The sequence below is a fragment of the Squalius cephalus genome (genome assembly GCF_949319135.1).
Source record: "Squalius cephalus genome assembly, chromosome: 22".
In the NCBI taxonomy this organism is placed as follows: Eukaryota; Metazoa; Chordata; class Actinopteri; order Cypriniformes; family Leuciscidae; genus Squalius; species Squalius cephalus.
The window spans coordinates 22,799,923-22,817,844 of NC_137143.1; the positions used below are offsets into that span (position 1 = coordinate 22,799,923).

The following is a 17,922-nucleotide window of genomic DNA, read 5'->3' on the forward strand; positions in this document are numbered from 1 at the left end:
TAAATAACGTGTTACACTGTCCTTCTTGTATATCTGTTTTCCTGTGTACTTCTGTCTTTTCATATTACTGTTCCATGATCCACATAAAAGCTGAGGGAATAACAATAATCTAAAAACCTTTATTTTGGAATTTACACAGCAGACCTCTGAAAGAGCCAATCACAACAGCCAAAGCTGCGCATGCGCACACTCAACCACTATAAGTTGTAGGAACTGTTTCTGCCGAGCTGTCACACACTCAGTCCAAGTTTATTAGGGTCATTCGCAAGTACATTATATTTTTTCGCGTTTTATTTGTGAGTGAGCACACAGGTAAACCTTCGTTTAGCTTATTTTGTTCATTTATTAATATCAGCGCGATAACAAGAGCAGCATACACTGACAGCGAGAATGTTTATATTGTGTTTAGTTAGCAACACACAAGATTAGTGTAGTACGCATTTTACAAGAAAATTTGTTTTTGTCTTGTGAAAGTCATGATGATAATTATGATGCTCTTTCTCACACTTAACTTGGAATTATTGCATTAATGTGGTAAAATACATATATCTGACCTTCATTTCATAGTTGACCAACAACAGTATATTGATACAGTGCTGGTCAGTGACAATTATGTAGCATGCAATTTTGGCTCTGGAATGTGTCAGGTCATTGTTTTTAGCATATTTTTAATTCCAAATTGGCATTCATAACCACATACCTATTGATAACACCTCAATAACTGAAACTTTTTTTTTTTCTTCCAGGTTTACAATGGCCCACTTTGACCCCTCAGCCTCATGTGCAGTGGATGGAAGACTGTCTGAAGAGTTTGCGGTCCCCTCTCATGTGGAGGAGGTCAGGAAACTCATGGCAGAGTTTGCTGAACATCACAGATCGGCCGGGCGCAGAGTAGTTCTGATCACCTCGGGAGGAACTAAAGTTCCTCTGGAATCCCGAACGGTACGATTCCTGGACAACTTCAGCAGTGGTCGGCGAGGGGCATCCTCTGCTGAGTATTTCCTGGACTCAGGCTATGCAGTGATCTTTCTGCACAGGCATCGTTCTCTCTACCCATACACTCGTCTATACGCAGGGGTCAATTTACTGGATAGCTTACGATTAGAGACTGGTAAGGAGGACACTGGTCAGATCCTGGTGGATCAGAACACACTTCCAAACATTGCAAAGGTTTTAAAGTGCTATCAGGCAGTGAAAGCTGCAGGATTACTCCTGCCGGTGGAATTCAACACCTTGTCAGAGTACCTTCATCTTCTCAAAGCTGCAGCCCAAGCATTAAGCTCCATAGGTAAACAAAGCCACCTTTTGATTACTTTAGGCCGAATACATTTTTAGTGGGATTACTAGTAGTTATAATTATTCTGTTTTTCCCTCCTAGGGTCCAAGGCTATGTTTTATTTGGCTGCTGCTGTTTCTGATTTCTACATCCCAGCATCTGAAATGCCAGAACATAAAATTCAGTCCTCTAATGGGCCACTTCAGGTGTTGTAAAATACAAATATTAATTCAGTCTTTTAGAAGCCACGGATCACCAAATATGATCACCCTTGTGCAAGGGATCCAATTCTAAAATTCCACATTGTATTTTCATGGATAAAGACCCTATTTATGTGAAAAAATTATAATGTGTAAAATATTTAGTTTTACATTATTACTTTTTTCTGCTTACTATAATACTGTACTGTTTTGATGTATTTTTTAAATCATTTATTCTTTTTCTTTTCTTTTCTTTAATATGCTTTTATAACATGGACCCCCTAGCACTCCCTTGCAGAAAAACTCGTGCTAGTCTAAATTTAGTTAATCTAGGCTCTAAACAATATATGACAAGTTGTTCATTTGCTTGTTTATGTTATGTAGATAAGTATGAAGATGGTTCCCAAGATGCTGTCTCCATTGGTGAAGGACTGGGCACCTCAGGCATTTGTCACCTCTTTCAAGCTGGAAACGGACCCCACCATCCTTTTGGAGCGAGCACGGCGTGCCTTAGAAACGTACAACCACCAGGCAGTGGTTGCAAATGTTCTCGACACTCGGCGTGGTTATGTGGTTGTGGTCACCAAAGACACGCAACACGAGCTGGTCCTCACAGATGAGGAAGTGCAGAAAGAGGTAGAGATTGAGGACAGGATTGTTAGTAATCTGACTGCAGCGCACAGTCAATTTATGTCTCAAGTATGAAAAACCTTGCTGTGATTTCATAGCATGTAATCTAAGTTGCTCTTTCAGACATGTGGAATGTTTATTGTTGTCTTGTAACGATTATGGTTCAAATTTGAACAGAGCTTATCCTGGAAAATAGACATCTTCAAATTCAGAAACTTCTGTTGTGAAATTCAGTTGCTTATTACAGATCTAACAAGTTCCTTTATATTCATTTCCTTTGTACAAATAAATCTGCAAACATCTTATTTTAGCAATATTCTTAGGCCTTTAATCAATTTAAAAACAAAATGATACTAATAAATATATGCTTCAGTAGTTATCTTAAACTCACCTTTGCCTAATATCTTAAATCTATTCTTGTTTCTTAAATTGAGTCTGTCTACAACAAATCACACTTTAACAGCTGATGATGTACATTTAATTTACAATAATATGTATAAAAAGGTTTCTGCAATAAATATTAAATTAAACGCTTTAGTGCATTCTTTGAATATGACAACAGTTTTGAAAAGCACTGCATGCATCACCAAAAAACATTTTGCAGAAATTTTGAACTTGAGATTTTATTTCATTCATTATATGAGCTGTTGCATAAAACAAGTAATTTCCATCTTTTGATATCTGGGATAGCGAGTATAAAAAAAAAAAAACACTGAAAAAGTCCATTTTAATATCACATTCAAGCTTGGATGAGTATCATCTGTAGACTGATCACTTGAATTTGACGCTCCTCTTAACTCCAGCACGAATACCAGACCATTCTCCACTGTATCTCGTCTCCTCGCGCCGCACCTCACGAACCTGACACAAATAATCTGTAATCAGTGTCCGTTCTGGATAGTGCTTTACAAATGAAAGTGAATTAAACAAATAAATCCTATGACACTTACCTGACCCTTGCGACGAATCTGGGCACGTCTGAACTTCTCTCTGTGTTTGACTCTGGGATTCCGGTCAATCTTCTTCCTCTTGGGTGTGAGCCCTTTGTTCTTGGACATCTTTTCACAAAACATATGATGTGATTATGATAACACTGTCTGTAATATTGTTTAAAATTGTATAGATGTTTTGGGAAATGGCTGGCTTTCAGGTCATTTGTTGCTAAAGATGTTTGAAAAGTTGTTTGGGTACGAGTTGAAGGCATATTAACCACAACACCTCACCTGATAGGTGATCCTTCTTTTAGCATCTCCCTCCATCTGTTCCTCTTCCACCAATCTGGTAATGCAGTTAGTGACAGTAAGGTTTCTGAAACATTATGACAAGCCACAAGGGCTGAATGTTGTAAATAGACTAACCCGTCCTCGTTCTGCATCTCAATCTTTTTCCTCTTGAGTTTCTGCCTCTCCGCAATGGCGTTGTAGAAGCGCAGATTCGCTTCCTCGTCTGAATCTGACATCTCTTCTCCTTCTAACTTAGCCTCGTCTGATACCTAAAATAAAGACGTGTCAAACTCAGCAAAAATGGTGCCAGTGCTAATACTGACACATTAATAAGGAAAAGCAATTACTTTGGTATGTTTGCTGCCGGCTGATCTCCTTGCAGTTCTGTCTTGCTGTTCTCCAAAGAGAAGCTGCCGCAGTTGAGGAGCCAGTCTAGCATCTACTGCTCCTAGTTCATTTATCAGCTGTGAAAGTGATAAAGAGATGAAGTCTTGAAAGCTTCATTAAATGAATGCCTGTGGTTAATTTGATTGTACTTACATTTCTGTAGGTCAGCAATCTCTCAATCACAGGATGGTTATGTGCTGGAATTCGCTTGGCTTTTAGAACCAAATAAAAACTAATATTTGTGCAATAGCTGGAAAGAAGGGAATATGCATAGTGAAAAATAGAATGGCACTATTGTTCAAAAGTTTGGGGTCAGAACGATTTTTTAAAATGTTTTTGAAAGTCTCTTATGTGCCCCAAAGCTGTATTTATTTTATCAAAAATACAGTAAAACAGTAATATTTAGAGATGCACCAGTCGACCGGCTATCAATCGTTTTAGTTTTTTTGGCCGATCTCTGTTCCGGATTTGCACACAAACTGCATTGCAATAATTTCCCAAAATGTCAAAGTATTGGCAAAAAAAATATAAATATTGAATAGGGGGTGCGAGTTTATGTTTATGAATATATCTTTGAAGGGAACTGACTGTCTTCAGAAGTTTCAATTGCTTTTTCTTTCCCTCTCTCCTCCGTATAATGCTTAAATAAGTAGTTTAGAAGTGCAATGCTGCTTTTTTACAGTCAGCGAGACAGGGATAGCTGCAGTTTGGAGTAATGGGCGTTCTGAAAGGTAGGGGCGTTCCAGAAGATTCGCAATGCTACAACATAAACTAATCCCTAACCCTTCCCCACACCTTAACAGGCAGCTTTCACGAACAATTGTAAAGTTTCTTTTTCTGTACACCCACTACCTTTCAGAACGCCCATTACTCCGACCTGCAGATACCCTGCAGATACGCTTGTTTACAGCAGTAACCAAGAAAATGCTAACAGAGAGGGATTTTTCATTCAGTCCGTCTGCTGTTTTAGTTTTGTGCAGGTATGTTTTATGTAGCATAATTTCACAAAGCTAAAGTCAAACCACAGTTTTTGCTTTAAATCTACAAATTATGTATATCTCATTTAAATCATCTTTGTTTGGATCATGATTAATGCAGTGGTTGCCTCTAATTTCAAATGGTTACAGATATTGTTTGTGGAAACTGTGATATATTCTTTTTCGGGATTCTTTGATTTATTGAAAGTTCAATAGAACAGCATTTTAAGGCATCCTTGCTGAATAGAGTACTACTGTGGAAATCTTACTGACCACAAACTTTTGAATGGTATTGTTTGTGCTTCGAATATAAATATTATATAATGTAAATACTGCAATCACTCACAGAATTAGAGAATATAACATGATATAGGTGAGGCTTACTTGAGATAAAGTTGCTGCTTTGTAATGAGGTATTTTGCACCCTAGAGGATGGAAAGGATACGAAGCAAAAATAAAATGTCAATTTTAAATGCAATTACATTCAAAATGAATAATTGTCTATTTCCAGCAATAATTTTGTAGATTTAACTCACCTTTCCAGGAGGAATCCGTCCATCTTTGACCATCTCCACAAGGGGCTGAACTTCATCCCTCAATTCTGTGAGCTGAGTATGCAAAAAATACTCAAATTTACAAATGCAACAGCCCTTAATAGCAATGCAATGCAATGCAAAAAGACCACATGATACATGTCACTGATGCAAGCCTTTACCTTTGCTTTGAAGTCCTGAATAAGTTCCAACAACTCTGGTGATTCTTTCTTCAGCAGTTTGAGCTTTTCCTTCTGAGACATGGTCTTCAAATCTTTCACAATCCTTTCCTCTTTTTCAACCTCCTTCTCCCCTTCAGCGTTTGCTGCAAACTCCTAATAGACCACAGGAAAATACAAAAACTGAGTAATATGATGCAAACACCTGAACTCTCCCAATGTATATCCCAAGCATTGTAGTACTTCAAGCAGGTTTAGATCATAATCTTCTTCGCTTAGGTTGGCTGCCAATCTTCTTTGAATGTTTTTGGCCTCCTCTTCCTCTTCTTTGTCTTCTGCCTCAACCTCTTGAAGAGATTTCCCCTCTACAAAATATACAAATCAAACATGCTATTATATGTATATATTATGCATTGCAAAATAACAAAGCTATAATGTGTCATATATACAGTATGTAGGTCAGATGAAAAATGCTTACTTTTGGTGGCATAATCAGAATTATAAAAAATCTTCTTTTTCTCTCCCCAAGCCATGTCATTTGGAAGATCTGTAAAAATGGAAGTGTTAGAGACAATGCCTAAAACATCAATGTGCAGGGCAATAAAATACTTTTATATGCTTAAATATTCTTTAAATGCTTTTGGATACTTAAATACACACAACCAGTTATATTTGGAATATTTTTAAAGTACATTACCATCATCTTTCTTTCCTTCCAGGTCACTCTCCATGTCGGTCTCCTCTTTATTATCCTCTTCTTCATCATCCTCTGATTCAGAAATTGTCAAGGGCATGACCTCCTCCTAGAAAAATAGAAAAAACAATGGTGATCTTCAAAAAAAGTATTACCATCGATAAAAAGCCTTTAAAATCATGCTACCAGTTATCAATTGTTTTGTAATTGTTTCATTAACTTACAGCTTTATCTCCGTCCTCTTGATCGCTGTCTTCCTGCACCCCTCGAGCCAAGAGATTCTACAGACCAAAGTCAAAGATCAAACATGTACTAGGATAATATCATGCCTGTTCGTGCATAAAGAACATGAAAAAACTACAACTCACAGAGATTCTTTCATTGTGGAATTCATCAATTTTATCCTCCACATATGTTGACGAATTCTGAAAAGAAAACACAGATGTTTACAACCAGAATGCCACAATTGTATGTGAACCAAGTTGTTTATATATACATATATATATATAATGACCTTATCTGGCTTGTCTTCATTTTTATAAGCTTCAGGATCATCGCTGTCAAATTCTTGTTGCCTCTTTGTTCTAGGCTTTTTTACTGCCCTTTGAAATGAAAACAAAATGCATTTGCAAAATTATAACGATGTAATAAATTAATTATAACTGTTTGCACCGGCATTTGTAGTGCAGGAGTCCAAAAATCTGCTTTGTCTCGTGTCTATTTATACAATTTGTTAGTAGTAACGATGCGGAATACAATAAACTAACTGGTTTAGTCGTAGACGACGACACATTGTAGTGTACTACTAACCTTCTTGCTCGGACCATGCTGTCATCGGGTGATAAAAAAACACTGCTTGATCTAATTATCTAAATATTCGAGCAGTTAACAAATAGTGTATAGCTCAGCTCATAAACTAAGACAACTAGGTGAAAAAAGCTATCCGCATGGACTTCCCACATGCATTTAGAACAGGAAGTTAACCAAGTGAGTACTTCCTCTACTGTGTGAGTCTGTGTCAAAATAAAAGTCTCCTTAATTAATCCGTTGTTTTAAAATGTATTGAATATATATCTGTCTGTCTATTTTCAGTTTCAAAGTACTTTTTTAGCATGGTTCTTTTACATAAAATATCCTCAAAATCAACAAACACACACACATGTTGGGTTTTGCATGTTTTATGGAGACTTTCCATAGACATAATGATTTTTATACAGTGCAAACTGCATATTCTATCCCCTAACCCTACCCATCAAAGAAAACTTTCTGCAGTTTTACATTTTTACAAAACACGATTTAGTATGATTTATTAGCTGTTTTCCTCATGGGGATCAAAAAATGTCCCCACACAAGATCAAACATTTCTGGTATTAAATTTTGTCCCCATAATGTAGGGTTTAACAGGACACACACACACACACACACAAACAAACACATTGACAGAAAAGAGAAAAAAAAAAGGCAAGTCACCATGAAATCAAAATGGATAATTCTTGTTTTTTTTTTTAATGAAATATTGCAGTGTTTAATATAAATGATTTATCTGTGCACATCATTATTGTTTTTTTAATCATGTGCCCCCATAATCTTTAATCAAAATGATTTATTCAAGCTGACATGGTGTGAACGCAGAACAAGTCACACTAGATATAGTCTAGATGGAAATAGGGGTCCACGCGCACCCCCCGGCTTTTTTTATGCCACCTGATTTTTGCAAATCTTTAAAGTGTCTATTTTCAGAATCTGCCAGGTGCCAAGCTGAAATAATGTCCCAAAGGCTTCATTTTTAACCCTTTGCTGCACCCGACCGGACCCCGAAAAATCTAAAAATTATATAGAAAGTGGCATAACATTTGAAGTAAACAACATACAGACACAAATGAACATATTTTTTCATACAATTCTGACCCCAGGAATTGAATGGAATGGTTATTTTTGACATTTGAAAACATATTGACCCTATTTCTGGACAAAAATAGCAAAAAATGGCCAAAAATATGTAGAGGATCAACTATATTTTCATTTTCTCAAGAGCATAGGGTGATTTTTTTTTCACAAACTGTTATTTCTTTATCATTCAAGTGTCTATTTTAAAATTAAATTGGGTACCAAGCTGAAATAATGTCCAAAATGCTTTATTTTTAACCCTTTGCTGCACCCGACCAGAACCCGAAAAATCCAAAAATTATATAGAAAGTGGCATAACATTTGAAGTAAACAACATACAGAGACAAATTAACATATTTTCCCATACAATTCTGACCCCAGGAATTGAATGAAATGGTTATTTTTGACATTTGAAAACATATTGACCCTATTTCTGGACAAAAATAGCAAAAAATGGCCAAAAATGTGTAGAGGATCAACTATATTTTCGTTTTCTCAAGCGCATAGGGTGATTTTTTTTTTTCACAAACTGTTATTTCTTTATCATTCAGGTGTCTATTTTAAAATTAAATTGGGTACCAAGCTGAAATAATGTCCAAAATGCTTTATTTTTAAACCTTTGCACCAAACCCGAAAAATCTAATGTGATATAAAGTGCCATAACTTTTGATGTATAATTTTTTTTATTTTTCGGGTTCTGGTCGGGTTCCGCAAAGGGTTAAAAATGAAGCCTTTGGGACATTAATTCAGCTTGGTACCTGGCAGATTCTGAAAATAGACACTTTAAAGATTTAAAAAAATCAGGTGGCATAAAAAAAGCCGGGGGGTGCGCGTGGACCCCTATTTCCATCTAGACTAATAAGCAAATACGATCATAAATTCCATCCGACCATCCATAGAGTTCTGCAAGTGGTGCTCACTGCAGAGTCCAATGACGTCCTGCTTCACATTCGCTCCTCCTTGCTGGACGTCTAGACTCCATCTAGACTGGAGCTAGACTATCCAACCACACAACCACACCCTAACCCTAACCCAGAGTCATATATGGCTCTGCCTTACCCTACCCACAACTCTATCCCTCCACCCCATTGGAGCTCCAGAGAGGAGGAGCTGGACTAATCCAACCCCATTGGAGCTCCAGAGAGGAGGAGCCAGTCGTCATTTGACTCTGCAGTGACTACCACTTGCTCAAGTGACCCACCTACTACAGCGAGCGTATGTCTCTGCTGCGCGTTTACTGATTGGCTTACATCAGCGCAAGCGCCGTCGATCTTTCTCCTGTCGATACTGAACAGATTGAGCACGACGATAAGACGCTGACGAACAAGAGGTGGAAGAAGACGACTGAAGCGCATCGTCTTTATTATTTTCAAAAGATCAGTTAAGACAAATAATTTCGGTAAGAATATGCAAAGTACATCAATTCACACAATGTATTTCATGTAGCCATACACAACACTCTCGACATTTGCAACATGCAGTGGTTTTATACGCTTAATGGAAGGCAGGGTGATTGTGAGCTGCAAGCAATGAGCTGTTTAAATGGACAATGCACCGCTAGCCAGACATCCCTTCCTTTCCGTGCAGTGAATGTTGTTTTCAGATCTCTAAAACGTGCTATGCTGATTTGAAGAACTGTGAAAATGGCAGCGAGCTTTGTTTCAGTTGTAGACGACATCAATCCATTTGCGCTGGTAAATACAGACGGCGCCATTTTGTCATCTCGCTGGTTTTGAGGTTTGAATGGCTGATGACGCCATACGATTGATGTTATTGTTAAACTCTATTTACTTAGATCATTTCATTTTAAGAAATCTAAGAGTGCTGTGTTTTCAAAGCTTTTCTCGAACGGCTTTACATGTTTCTATTGTTATGATTCGCTATTTTATTTCAGTGGTTGTTCCAGCTAAAGCAAGCTGTAAACGTTCAAAATAAGCAAAGTTGCCTGGATGAAGCTCATTTCATATTCGATGTTGTATCAAGTTTGTTGACACTTCGTCATATTTCAGCATAAGCATAACATTGTACTTTGAGGGGTCGTTTATGTTGACATTGGAGTGTTTGATTATGGTGACATTGGAGTGTTGATGCAATGGAAATCGCCAAGTTATGGTTTTTATACAACGTTTTTTAAAGTGCAATTAACAGACCTCAACCTTGATGTCATACTTTAATTATTTGGTTTTTAGTAGTTTCTACCTGTTTTTTGGCCTACATGCATTCAGTTTTATGTCCACATGGTTATTAGCGTCTGATTATGTGACGTAGTTTCCACTTAACATTGTATTAACCTTATCAAGCAAAATGTTGGAGGTTGTTGCTCATTTTGTGTTTGAAGACACTGTTTTACTCAACTTACCTAGTTTTTGTGGTTTCTGGTGGTAGGTGATCAAATACTTCTCTTCCAATTTAAACAGTTCACACACACACACACACACACACACAAATCTGTTATAATTTTCTCACCCTAACCCATAAGACCCATTAATAAAATATTCAATTAAAGCGATCATGTCAGAACACTTGGATTTAAACCACTCTATAGCCTAACTTATGGATTACTTTTACAATCTATTTTTGTACTTTTTTGATGAATTAGCCTAAAGTTTTAGTTGCATGGACTTTCAAGGTATTGACAAAGATGATGAAAGAATATTGTATAAATATCTCCATTTGTGTACTGAAGATAAAATTAGGCTAATAAGTCTTATAGATTTGGAACAGCATGAAGGTTGAGTAAATTATGACAGATTTAAAATTTTGGGGTAAACCATCCCTTTAAGTGCCATGGACTAAGTTGAGTGTAAATTTCATGTTCTTTTGTAGTGTAATAGTGAAGAGAGGTGTCTACAGTGGTTGTACTTTTTAGTGTCTAAATTGGCCTTTTTTCTGATATTCTTGTATGTTTACAGGTTACCAATTTACAGATTAGAAATACACGAGTTAGGATTAAACAGGCTAGATGCTTTTAGAGAGGTTCTCTAATTACGTTTCTTATTCATTGCTCACAATTTACCAACATTATCAGATTTTATCTTCACTTCTATGAAAGGTCACAATCTGTTTTTCTAGCTTAATATACTACACAATGTTTAAAAATGTTCCTGTATTTTGATGTGTTGCTGTTAAGTGTGAATGTTTGCTGGGGTTCATGAAATACATGACATTCATGTTTTCTAAGACCAATTTTAATGTTTATGGATTTTGCGAAGCAGCCGGCAAACTTCTGATGTGCACAAGTGGTGATTCAATTTATTGTTTTGCTGTAGCAGAATGTTACTAAATGGGCTGGAAATTGCTGGATGGTTTTCTTGGAGACACTCATGGGTATGATTGTTCTAATGCTGTTTACATATATTTCCCTCCATTTATTCTTTTTATTACAGTCGAGAATTGATTTTAAATGATTGCCGTCAGGATTGGCTTGGGTATCCTGTGCATCTTGTAACGAAGCAGCACTTTAAATACAGGTAAGCATTTGAGGGATCTTAGTCAAACAAACGTAGAAATATTTGGTCAACTTATTTTTTTAAAATGTTTAATAAAAGAGTGAGAAAAATTAATAAATTTAGAAATGTCGAAATTTGTTAGAAATTTTTTGTTGTCTTGAGTAATATATCATTGCAGTATGGATTCTTTGTGAATGGATGACAATCTACAATGCTATTAAAATTTTTACAATGCTATTATTGTTTTGGGGGACGTTTTGCTGGCTACAGTAAAATGTTAAAAAGCAAATACATTTTTTTCCAGAGGGTTCCCAGGGCTCAAAGCTAAGAATTTTTTTCTGCTGGTCCGGTCAGGCCAGTGGTTAAAATTTGTATTTGCCCTGCCAAAAATTTACCTGACCCCACTATAAAATAGTAATTAAAATAAATAAAATAGATATTGTTTGATTAACATTAAAACAAACACAGCTGCAGGTTTATTAGGCAGCTGTCACTTTAAGAGCTGCATGGATCCAATATACTGTTACACATGTGTTGTATTTCTCAACTCTTCATGTTCTCTTAAGATATAACAGACTGTTTTTACTAGGATACTCTGAAACATTTTTAGAAGTTATTTTGTGTGAATATGTCAGTTCAAAAATAGACGTGATCGAGAGCTCTATTCAGCATTCGCATGCTGTCGGAGAAGCGTCTTTTGTGGATGTGCGCTTCAGATGTGTGCGCACACAAAACTTCTCACACTGTTGAATTGATTTCTCTTTTGCGCTGTCTTACACTTATTTAAATTGGCAAGGCTTAAAAACACGTGCAAATGATAAACTCGTAATGCAGCACTGGCCCAATTGGGCAAGTGACCGTTGCGTAAACTGTCCCGAGCGACGTTTACTCTGGTCCCGGGCCATCGGGCAGTCCTTATTGTTTGGCCCTGCTTCCCACAGTTGTTAAAAACCTGGAAATATAAGGATAATTTTTAAGTTGTAATTTTTAACTCTGGAAAAGTTAAAGGGATAGTTCACCCAAAAAGGAAAATTTAGTCATTTACTCACCCTCAAGTTGTTCCAAACCTGCATGAATTTCTTTCTTCTGCTGAACACGAAGAAGATTAAGAATAAGAAGATATTTTGAAAAATATGGGTAACCAAACAGGTCCAGGGTCCCACTGACTTCCATAGTATTTTTTTTTCCATACTATGGAAGTCAATGGAGCCCTGGGCCTGTTTGGTTACCCATATTCTTCAGAGTATCTTGTTTAGGTCAAAATGTGTGGGAATCCTTTGGTCAGCAATCTTCAAGCCAAGGACTGTGTAAAATAAGCTAAAACAGTGGTTTTCAATGCTGGTCCTGTGTCCTGGTCCTAGGGTCCCACAGCACTGCATTTTTTTTCCTTTATTTAAAACACCCGATTCAGATCATTAGCTCATTAGGAGAAAGCTCAATGAACTGAACTGATTATGTCAGATATAAAAAAATGTGCAGTGCTGTGGGTCCTCAGGACCAGGACACTGGACTGGGCTGCATTTGCTATACAAATAACATTATTAGTGTTGTCAAACTTCTGACATATTTGAAGATTGTGACTTCAGTTCTCAGTTAAACTCAGGCAATGGGTGTGTTTAACATTGTTTTATGTAGTTATCTTGTTATGTAGTCTTTCAAGATTAAGTGTTTAATGATTTGACCTCATTCTAAATTGTTGTATTGTATATAAAGTGAAATGCAGTATGCTAGCTAGTGTGCTTTAGCTATGACTCCAAAGCCATTAAAAGGTGTGATGAGCTAAGAATCTGTGTTAGGCTTTGTGTTAAAATTCATGCGCTGTTTATTCTGCTGTTGTCATAATGTTTCTCACATAATCTTTGGTCTTGCTGTTAATTGTCTTGTGGTTTGTATACTGGTTCTCTGTTTTATCTTTTTACCTTTTACCATAGCCTGACAGTCGTTGCCTTCTTTCATCTACAGGTGTGTTTTGTTGCACCTCAGCATGGCTGTGGTCATCCGTTTGCAGGGTCTCCCCATTGTGGCTGGGACTATGGACATACGTCATTTCTTCTCTGGATTGACCATCCCGGATGGTGGTGTGCATATTGTAGGGGGTGAACACGGTGAGGCTTTTATCGTGTTCGCCACAGATGAAGATGCAAGGCTTGGAATGATGCGCACAGGGGGCTCGATCAAAGGTTCCAAGGTGTCTCTGTTACTGAGTAGCAAAACAGAAATGCAAAACATGATTGAGCTGAGCCGTAGGCGCTTTGAAACCGGCAGTGCAGAGGTTGCCACAGGAAATGGCAGTAGGCCGGGTCCACCTGTTAGTACTGGTGGAAGTGGAAGGGGCAACTTGGCAACCACAGCACAAGGTTTTAGTAACACAACTTCGACTACAGCCACCACAGCAGTGTCAACACACGAGCCTGTAAGCAACAAGACTGTCCCTACCTTTTCGACCACTACCATGGGAAATATGCCCCCAAACTTTAATAATTTTAGCAGCCCAAGTCTTAGTTTGGGATCAACAATGACAACGGCAATGTCGTCCTTGAACTCTGTACCTCCCCCAATACCTCCCTTGCCCACCATGCCAACTCTACCACCGATGCCCCCCATGCCAGGACCCCCACCAGTATCCACATTACCACCAGTACCTGCTGTTAATCCGCTAACGTCAGTGCCTCCGGTCCCTCCCATTGCACACATGACGCACATGTCTGCGCTTCCTCCATTCAATCCTGGTGTCCCTCCCCCAGTCGGCCCTTTATCTGGTGGTATAGGTGCCTCTGGTCCAATGTCTCTCGGAAATCACAATCCAATGTTCCTGAATCACCTAAACCCTCTAAACCCCCTTAACCCCCTTAACCTCCAATCTCACATGAAATCAGCACCGACAAACCCAGATGAGTTTTATGTTCATCTACACGGCCTTCCTTTTTCAGTCACTGAATGTGAAGTCCGAGATTTCTTCCAGGGACTTGGGATTGAGTCTGTTCGTTTGCTCAAAGACCACCTGGGTAGAAACAACGGCAGGGCATTGGTTAAGTTCTTCTCGCCCCAAGAGTCTTTTGAAGCTCTGAAAAGAAATGCTGGAATGATTGGCCAAAGATACGTTGAAGTTTCTCCAGCTACAGAGCGACAGTGGAGAGAGAGTGCAGGACAGTCTAAACCAGGTGGTGACTCCGAACACAATCGCCATCGTCGCAGAAGTGCCAATTCGCCACCACCCTCTGGTCGCGAGCGAGCCAGATCCCGATCTCCCCACAAACTAGAATTCTGTGTGTATTTGAAAGGACTCCCGTATGAAGCCGAAAACAAGCAGATCTTTGAGTTTTTCAAAAATCTTGACATTGTTGAAGATAGCATTTACATTGCATACGGTCCCAATGGCAGGGCAACCGGTGAGGGATTTGTGGAGTTTAGGAATGAAAATGATTACAAAGCTGCTCTCGGATGCCATATGCAGTACATGGGTAGTCGGTTTATTCAGGTGCATCCGATCACAAAGAAAAACATGTATGAAAAGATAGACACCATTCGAAAACGAATGCAGGGTTCCCAGGGTGATCAGAAGAATAGCTCAGGAGGAGGAAAGAGTGCCAAGAGTTGTGCTCACATAACCAATATTCCTTATAACGTGACAAAAAAAGATGTCCGTCTTTTTCTTGATGGCATTCAGTTGTTTGAGGAAAGTCTTAAGGTGCTAGTTGACGCAAACGGTAATGGTCTTGGCCAGGCTATTGTGCAGTTTAAGTCTGACGAGGATGCACTGAAAGCAGAGAGACTCCACAGGCAAAAATTGAATGGCAGGGATGCTTTTGTTCATTTGGTAACATTCGATCAGATGAAGGAAGTTGAGAGAAATCCTCCTCCACAAGCAAAGAGAGGCCAGAAATCCCTAGGAAATTCCCATGCCCATTCTCATGCACACGCGCAGCCCCAGGCCCAAGTTCCCCAAGTGCCTCATGCTTTTCCAGGAATGACAGGCGATGAGTTTAGTTTTCTGAGAAATGCTGTAGGGACCCTTGGCAACGGTCCCCCTTTTGTCAACCCATTCGTTGCCCCAGGTAATGGACTGGCAGGTCCACCGCCTTTGCCGCCACTTGGTGCTGCTTTGGGTGATGTCTCGCTAGGCCTTCCCCCACCAATGGTTGGAGGACCCCTGCCCGGTCCTGTTCTAGAGCACCCTGGTTTCAGACCCAGTGCACCTTCTGGCTTTGGTGCACCAGAGCCATTAAGGGGCATCCCATCATTTGATAATGGATCTTCTCGTAAAGCCATCGGCCAAAATCATGGAGGGAGCCAAGGTCAGAGGCCAGCTTCTGAGAGTCTTAGAGGACCTTCCAGTGGTCCAGGTAATTCACGGCCCACCATTGTCAAAATTCAAAACATGCCCTTTACTGTGACTGTTGATGAGATAATTGATTTTTTCTATGGATATCAAGTGTTGCCTGGTTCTGTATGCTTGCAATTCAATGAGAAAGGTTTGCCCACTGGGGAAGCAATGGTTGCTTTTGACTCCCAAGATGAAGCAATGGCTGCTGTTATGGACCTGAATGATAGGCCTATTGGGGCAAGAAAAGTGAAGATCACTTTGGGATGAAAACAATGACTATGTCATTGCAAATTATGTTTTCTTTTGACACGGTTTTCTGACAAATTAACTAAACTGGTTGTTTTTATGTACAGAAGAAGAAACTGACAAGTATTCGTTTTTTTTCCTGGACACATTATGTATCCAAGATTGTAGTTTCATGAAGCATGACAATTGAGGAAAGACAATATTTATTTTAAATTCCTCTAAACAGCGTTGTTTAAGACTTCAGGCCAATAATGTTTTAGTTCACATCTGCAGATCAGAAAAAGGGGCGACTTCATAGCGGTATGTTCATTAGAGCCTAATAGCTGTGGAGGAGGTTAGTTCCTCATTGTTTGGTATCTCTGCTCAAGTTTTACACATCTGTATATTATCCATGCTGCATATACGCATTTGAGGTTAAAAAAAAAACTGCTGCTGTGCATTGTGCGCTATATACATGTCTACATTTCAGTTACAATGTTTGCTCTCTGCTGCAAGTTTTTTTCTGTCAATAAAATGCAAATGCTGTCTTTATCAATATCTGTTGCTGTCACATTGGATTGCTATAAAAGCCTGATGTCAAACCAATACTTCACTGTACACTATAAGCGGATGTGAAGCACATGCGGCATTGTAATATAATGTAAATGAAAGCATTTTACTCTCTTTGCTTAGCTCTCTTCACAATGTGTTGTGGTGTTTGATGATCGCTTCCTTTTTTTTTTTTGGATGTTTGGCTTTTTTTAAAGTTTTGCAGAAATGGATCAGTTGTTATACGTAGTTTATTTTGACGTTCCAGCGCTTTTTCTCTTGTAAATACTTTCCAGCTGAACTATTTTGTCAATAAAATGCCATTCCTGAAATGATGACACTTAAAGGTATTGTATTCTCTCCTGTCCTTCTGTTTCTTTCAGTTCAAATATGAACAATAAAATGTTTTGCTGTGACTTCCTTGTTTCCCATATTGAACTGCATAATTATATTTTGGATCTCTTTTTTTCTTTTTTCTTTTTTTTTCCTTCAGATGTCTTCTAAAGATGTGACTAGCTCTAATCTTTTGCTTGTTGCTTAAGACTCTTTATAATATTGTGGCATTGACCTTTTCCCACAGTGCTTTATTTAAAACTTAATTTTTTCACTTTTTAAATTTGATATTTTCTGCTGCCACAGATATGCATTTCAGGTAAAAGCTTTATACTGTTTTGTGTTTTAGAGTGAAAAAATAGTCTAGTAGTTATTTTAGTTTGGATTCTGTTGAACTGCACAGCATAAATTTAGTGTGCCCTTATGCCTGCCGCATTACACAAAACATGTCTTAATTGTGTATGGATCAAAAACTCTGCCCCAGTTGTGCCACAGATGGTTTTTTAAGAATGCAGTGTCTCTAAAATGAAACATTAAAGAGGAACACATTGTTGTATTTGGCTGTTTTTGAACTTTGTTCTGATATAAAAGTGGAAGAACAATTCTCATACAAACCGCACTGATGAGAGGCACATGAAATGTTTCATCGGTTTGGCTGTGGATTATGATGGCAAATGATTATATGCTGCATAAAAGATTATTCAAGTTGCACATGCTTGTCATTTCTCTCTAGCAGCTGGGTTTTCAAAGAATTTGCACATTCTCGATGCATTTCTTTAAAGCAGGTCAAGTGGTATTGCTCTAAAGCGCTGCTCTTTGGTGCTTTGAATCTGCTTGCACTGGGCCTGTTCAGAAGCACAAGTTCACGGTTATTTACGCAAGTTTTTTGTTTGGGTTGAGCTTTTGTACTTTTGGTGTTGTGAAATGCTTTGGAATTAAATTCATGATGAATTGAGTGCATTTCTGCCTGTTTCGCATTCTTGGGTGGTCCTCAAGCATTGTGGACTACATATTTTACTTTGTGCCTTTTTGATGCTGAGCCTTGATTCCTGATTA

General features: G+C 38.3%; 3 protein-coding genes across 4 annotated transcripts; 2 read left to right on the forward strand and 1 right to left on the reverse strand.

The window, feature by feature from the left end:
- Nucleotides 1–176: 176 nt before the first annotated feature.
- On the forward strand, nt 177–2,826 carry ppcs (phosphopantothenoylcysteine synthetase). Of its 2 annotated transcripts, none has more exons than XM_079858242.1 (4): nt 177–647; nt 747–1,288; nt 1,379–1,482; nt 1,861–2,826. In XM_079858242.1, exons 2-4 carry the CDS (start codon nt 754–756, stop codon nt 2,179–2,181), a joined length of 960 nt encoding a protein of 319 aa, XP_079714368.1. In that variant the 5' UTR covers nt 177–647; nt 747–753; the 3' UTR covers nt 2,182–2,826. The 2 variants fall into 2 exon arrangements, with proteins under 2 accessions (XP_079714368.1, XP_079714367.1); XM_079858241.1 differs by having other exon boundaries at nt 185–312.
- On the reverse strand, nt 2,797–7,088 carry utp3 (UTP3 small subunit processome component). The gene is made up of 16 exons (XM_079858237.1): nt 6,910–7,088; nt 6,614–6,701; nt 6,468–6,524; nt 6,324–6,380; nt 6,103–6,208; nt 5,884–5,952; nt 5,649–5,770; nt 5,409–5,561; nt 5,230–5,301; nt 5,078–5,118; nt 3,870–3,966; nt 3,677–3,793; nt 3,465–3,598; nt 3,330–3,384; nt 3,057–3,164; nt 2,797–2,967 (listed from the first exon to the last, which is right to left on the reverse strand). Exons 1-16 carry the CDS (start codon nt 6,924–6,926, stop codon nt 2,878–2,880), a joined length of 1,383 nt encoding a protein of 460 aa, XP_079714363.1. The 5' UTR covers nt 6,927–7,088; the 3' UTR covers nt 2,797–2,877.
- A 2,160-nt stretch (nt 7,089–9,248) lies between these two features.
- rbm12 (RNA binding motif protein 12) lies at nt 9,249–17,825 on the forward strand. Its single transcript, XM_079857617.1, has 3 exons — nt 9,249–9,385; nt 11,373–11,456; nt 13,398–17,825. Exon 3 carries the CDS (start codon nt 13,420–13,422, stop codon nt 16,024–16,026), a length of 2,607 nt encoding a protein of 868 aa, XP_079713743.1. The 5' UTR covers nt 9,249–9,385; nt 11,373–11,456; nt 13,398–13,419; the 3' UTR covers nt 16,027–17,825.
- The last annotated feature ends 97 nt before the right edge of the window (nt 17,826–17,922 follow it).

Bases quoted from the DNA above. Each gene is read 5' to 3' on its own strand.
- ppcs (XM_079858242.1), top strand. From the start codon at position 754: ATGGCCCACTTTGACCCCTCAGCCTCATGTGCAGTGGATGGAAGACTG. The intron at 1,289-1,378 runs GTAAACAAAGCC...TTTCCCTCCTAG, and splicing joins CCAAGCATTAAGCTCCATAG to GGTCCAAGGCTATGTTTTAT. The intron at 1,483-1,860 runs GTGTTGTAAAAT...TATGTTATGTAG, and splicing joins CCTCTAATGGGCCACTTCAG to ATAAGTATGAAGATGGTTCC.
- utp3 (XM_079858237.1), bottom strand. The intron at 5,771-5,883 runs GTAAGCATTTTT...TATATTTTGTAG, and splicing joins TTCTGATTATGCCACCAAAA to AGGGGAAATCTCTTCAAGAG. The intron at 2,968-3,056 runs GTAAGTGTCATA...TATTTGTGTCAG, and splicing joins AGATTCGTCGCAAGGGTCAG to GTTCGTGAGGTGCGGCGCGA.
- rbm12 (XM_079857617.1), top strand. From the start codon at position 13,420: ATGGCTGTGGTCATCCGTTTGCAGGGTCTCCCCATTGTGGCTGGGACT.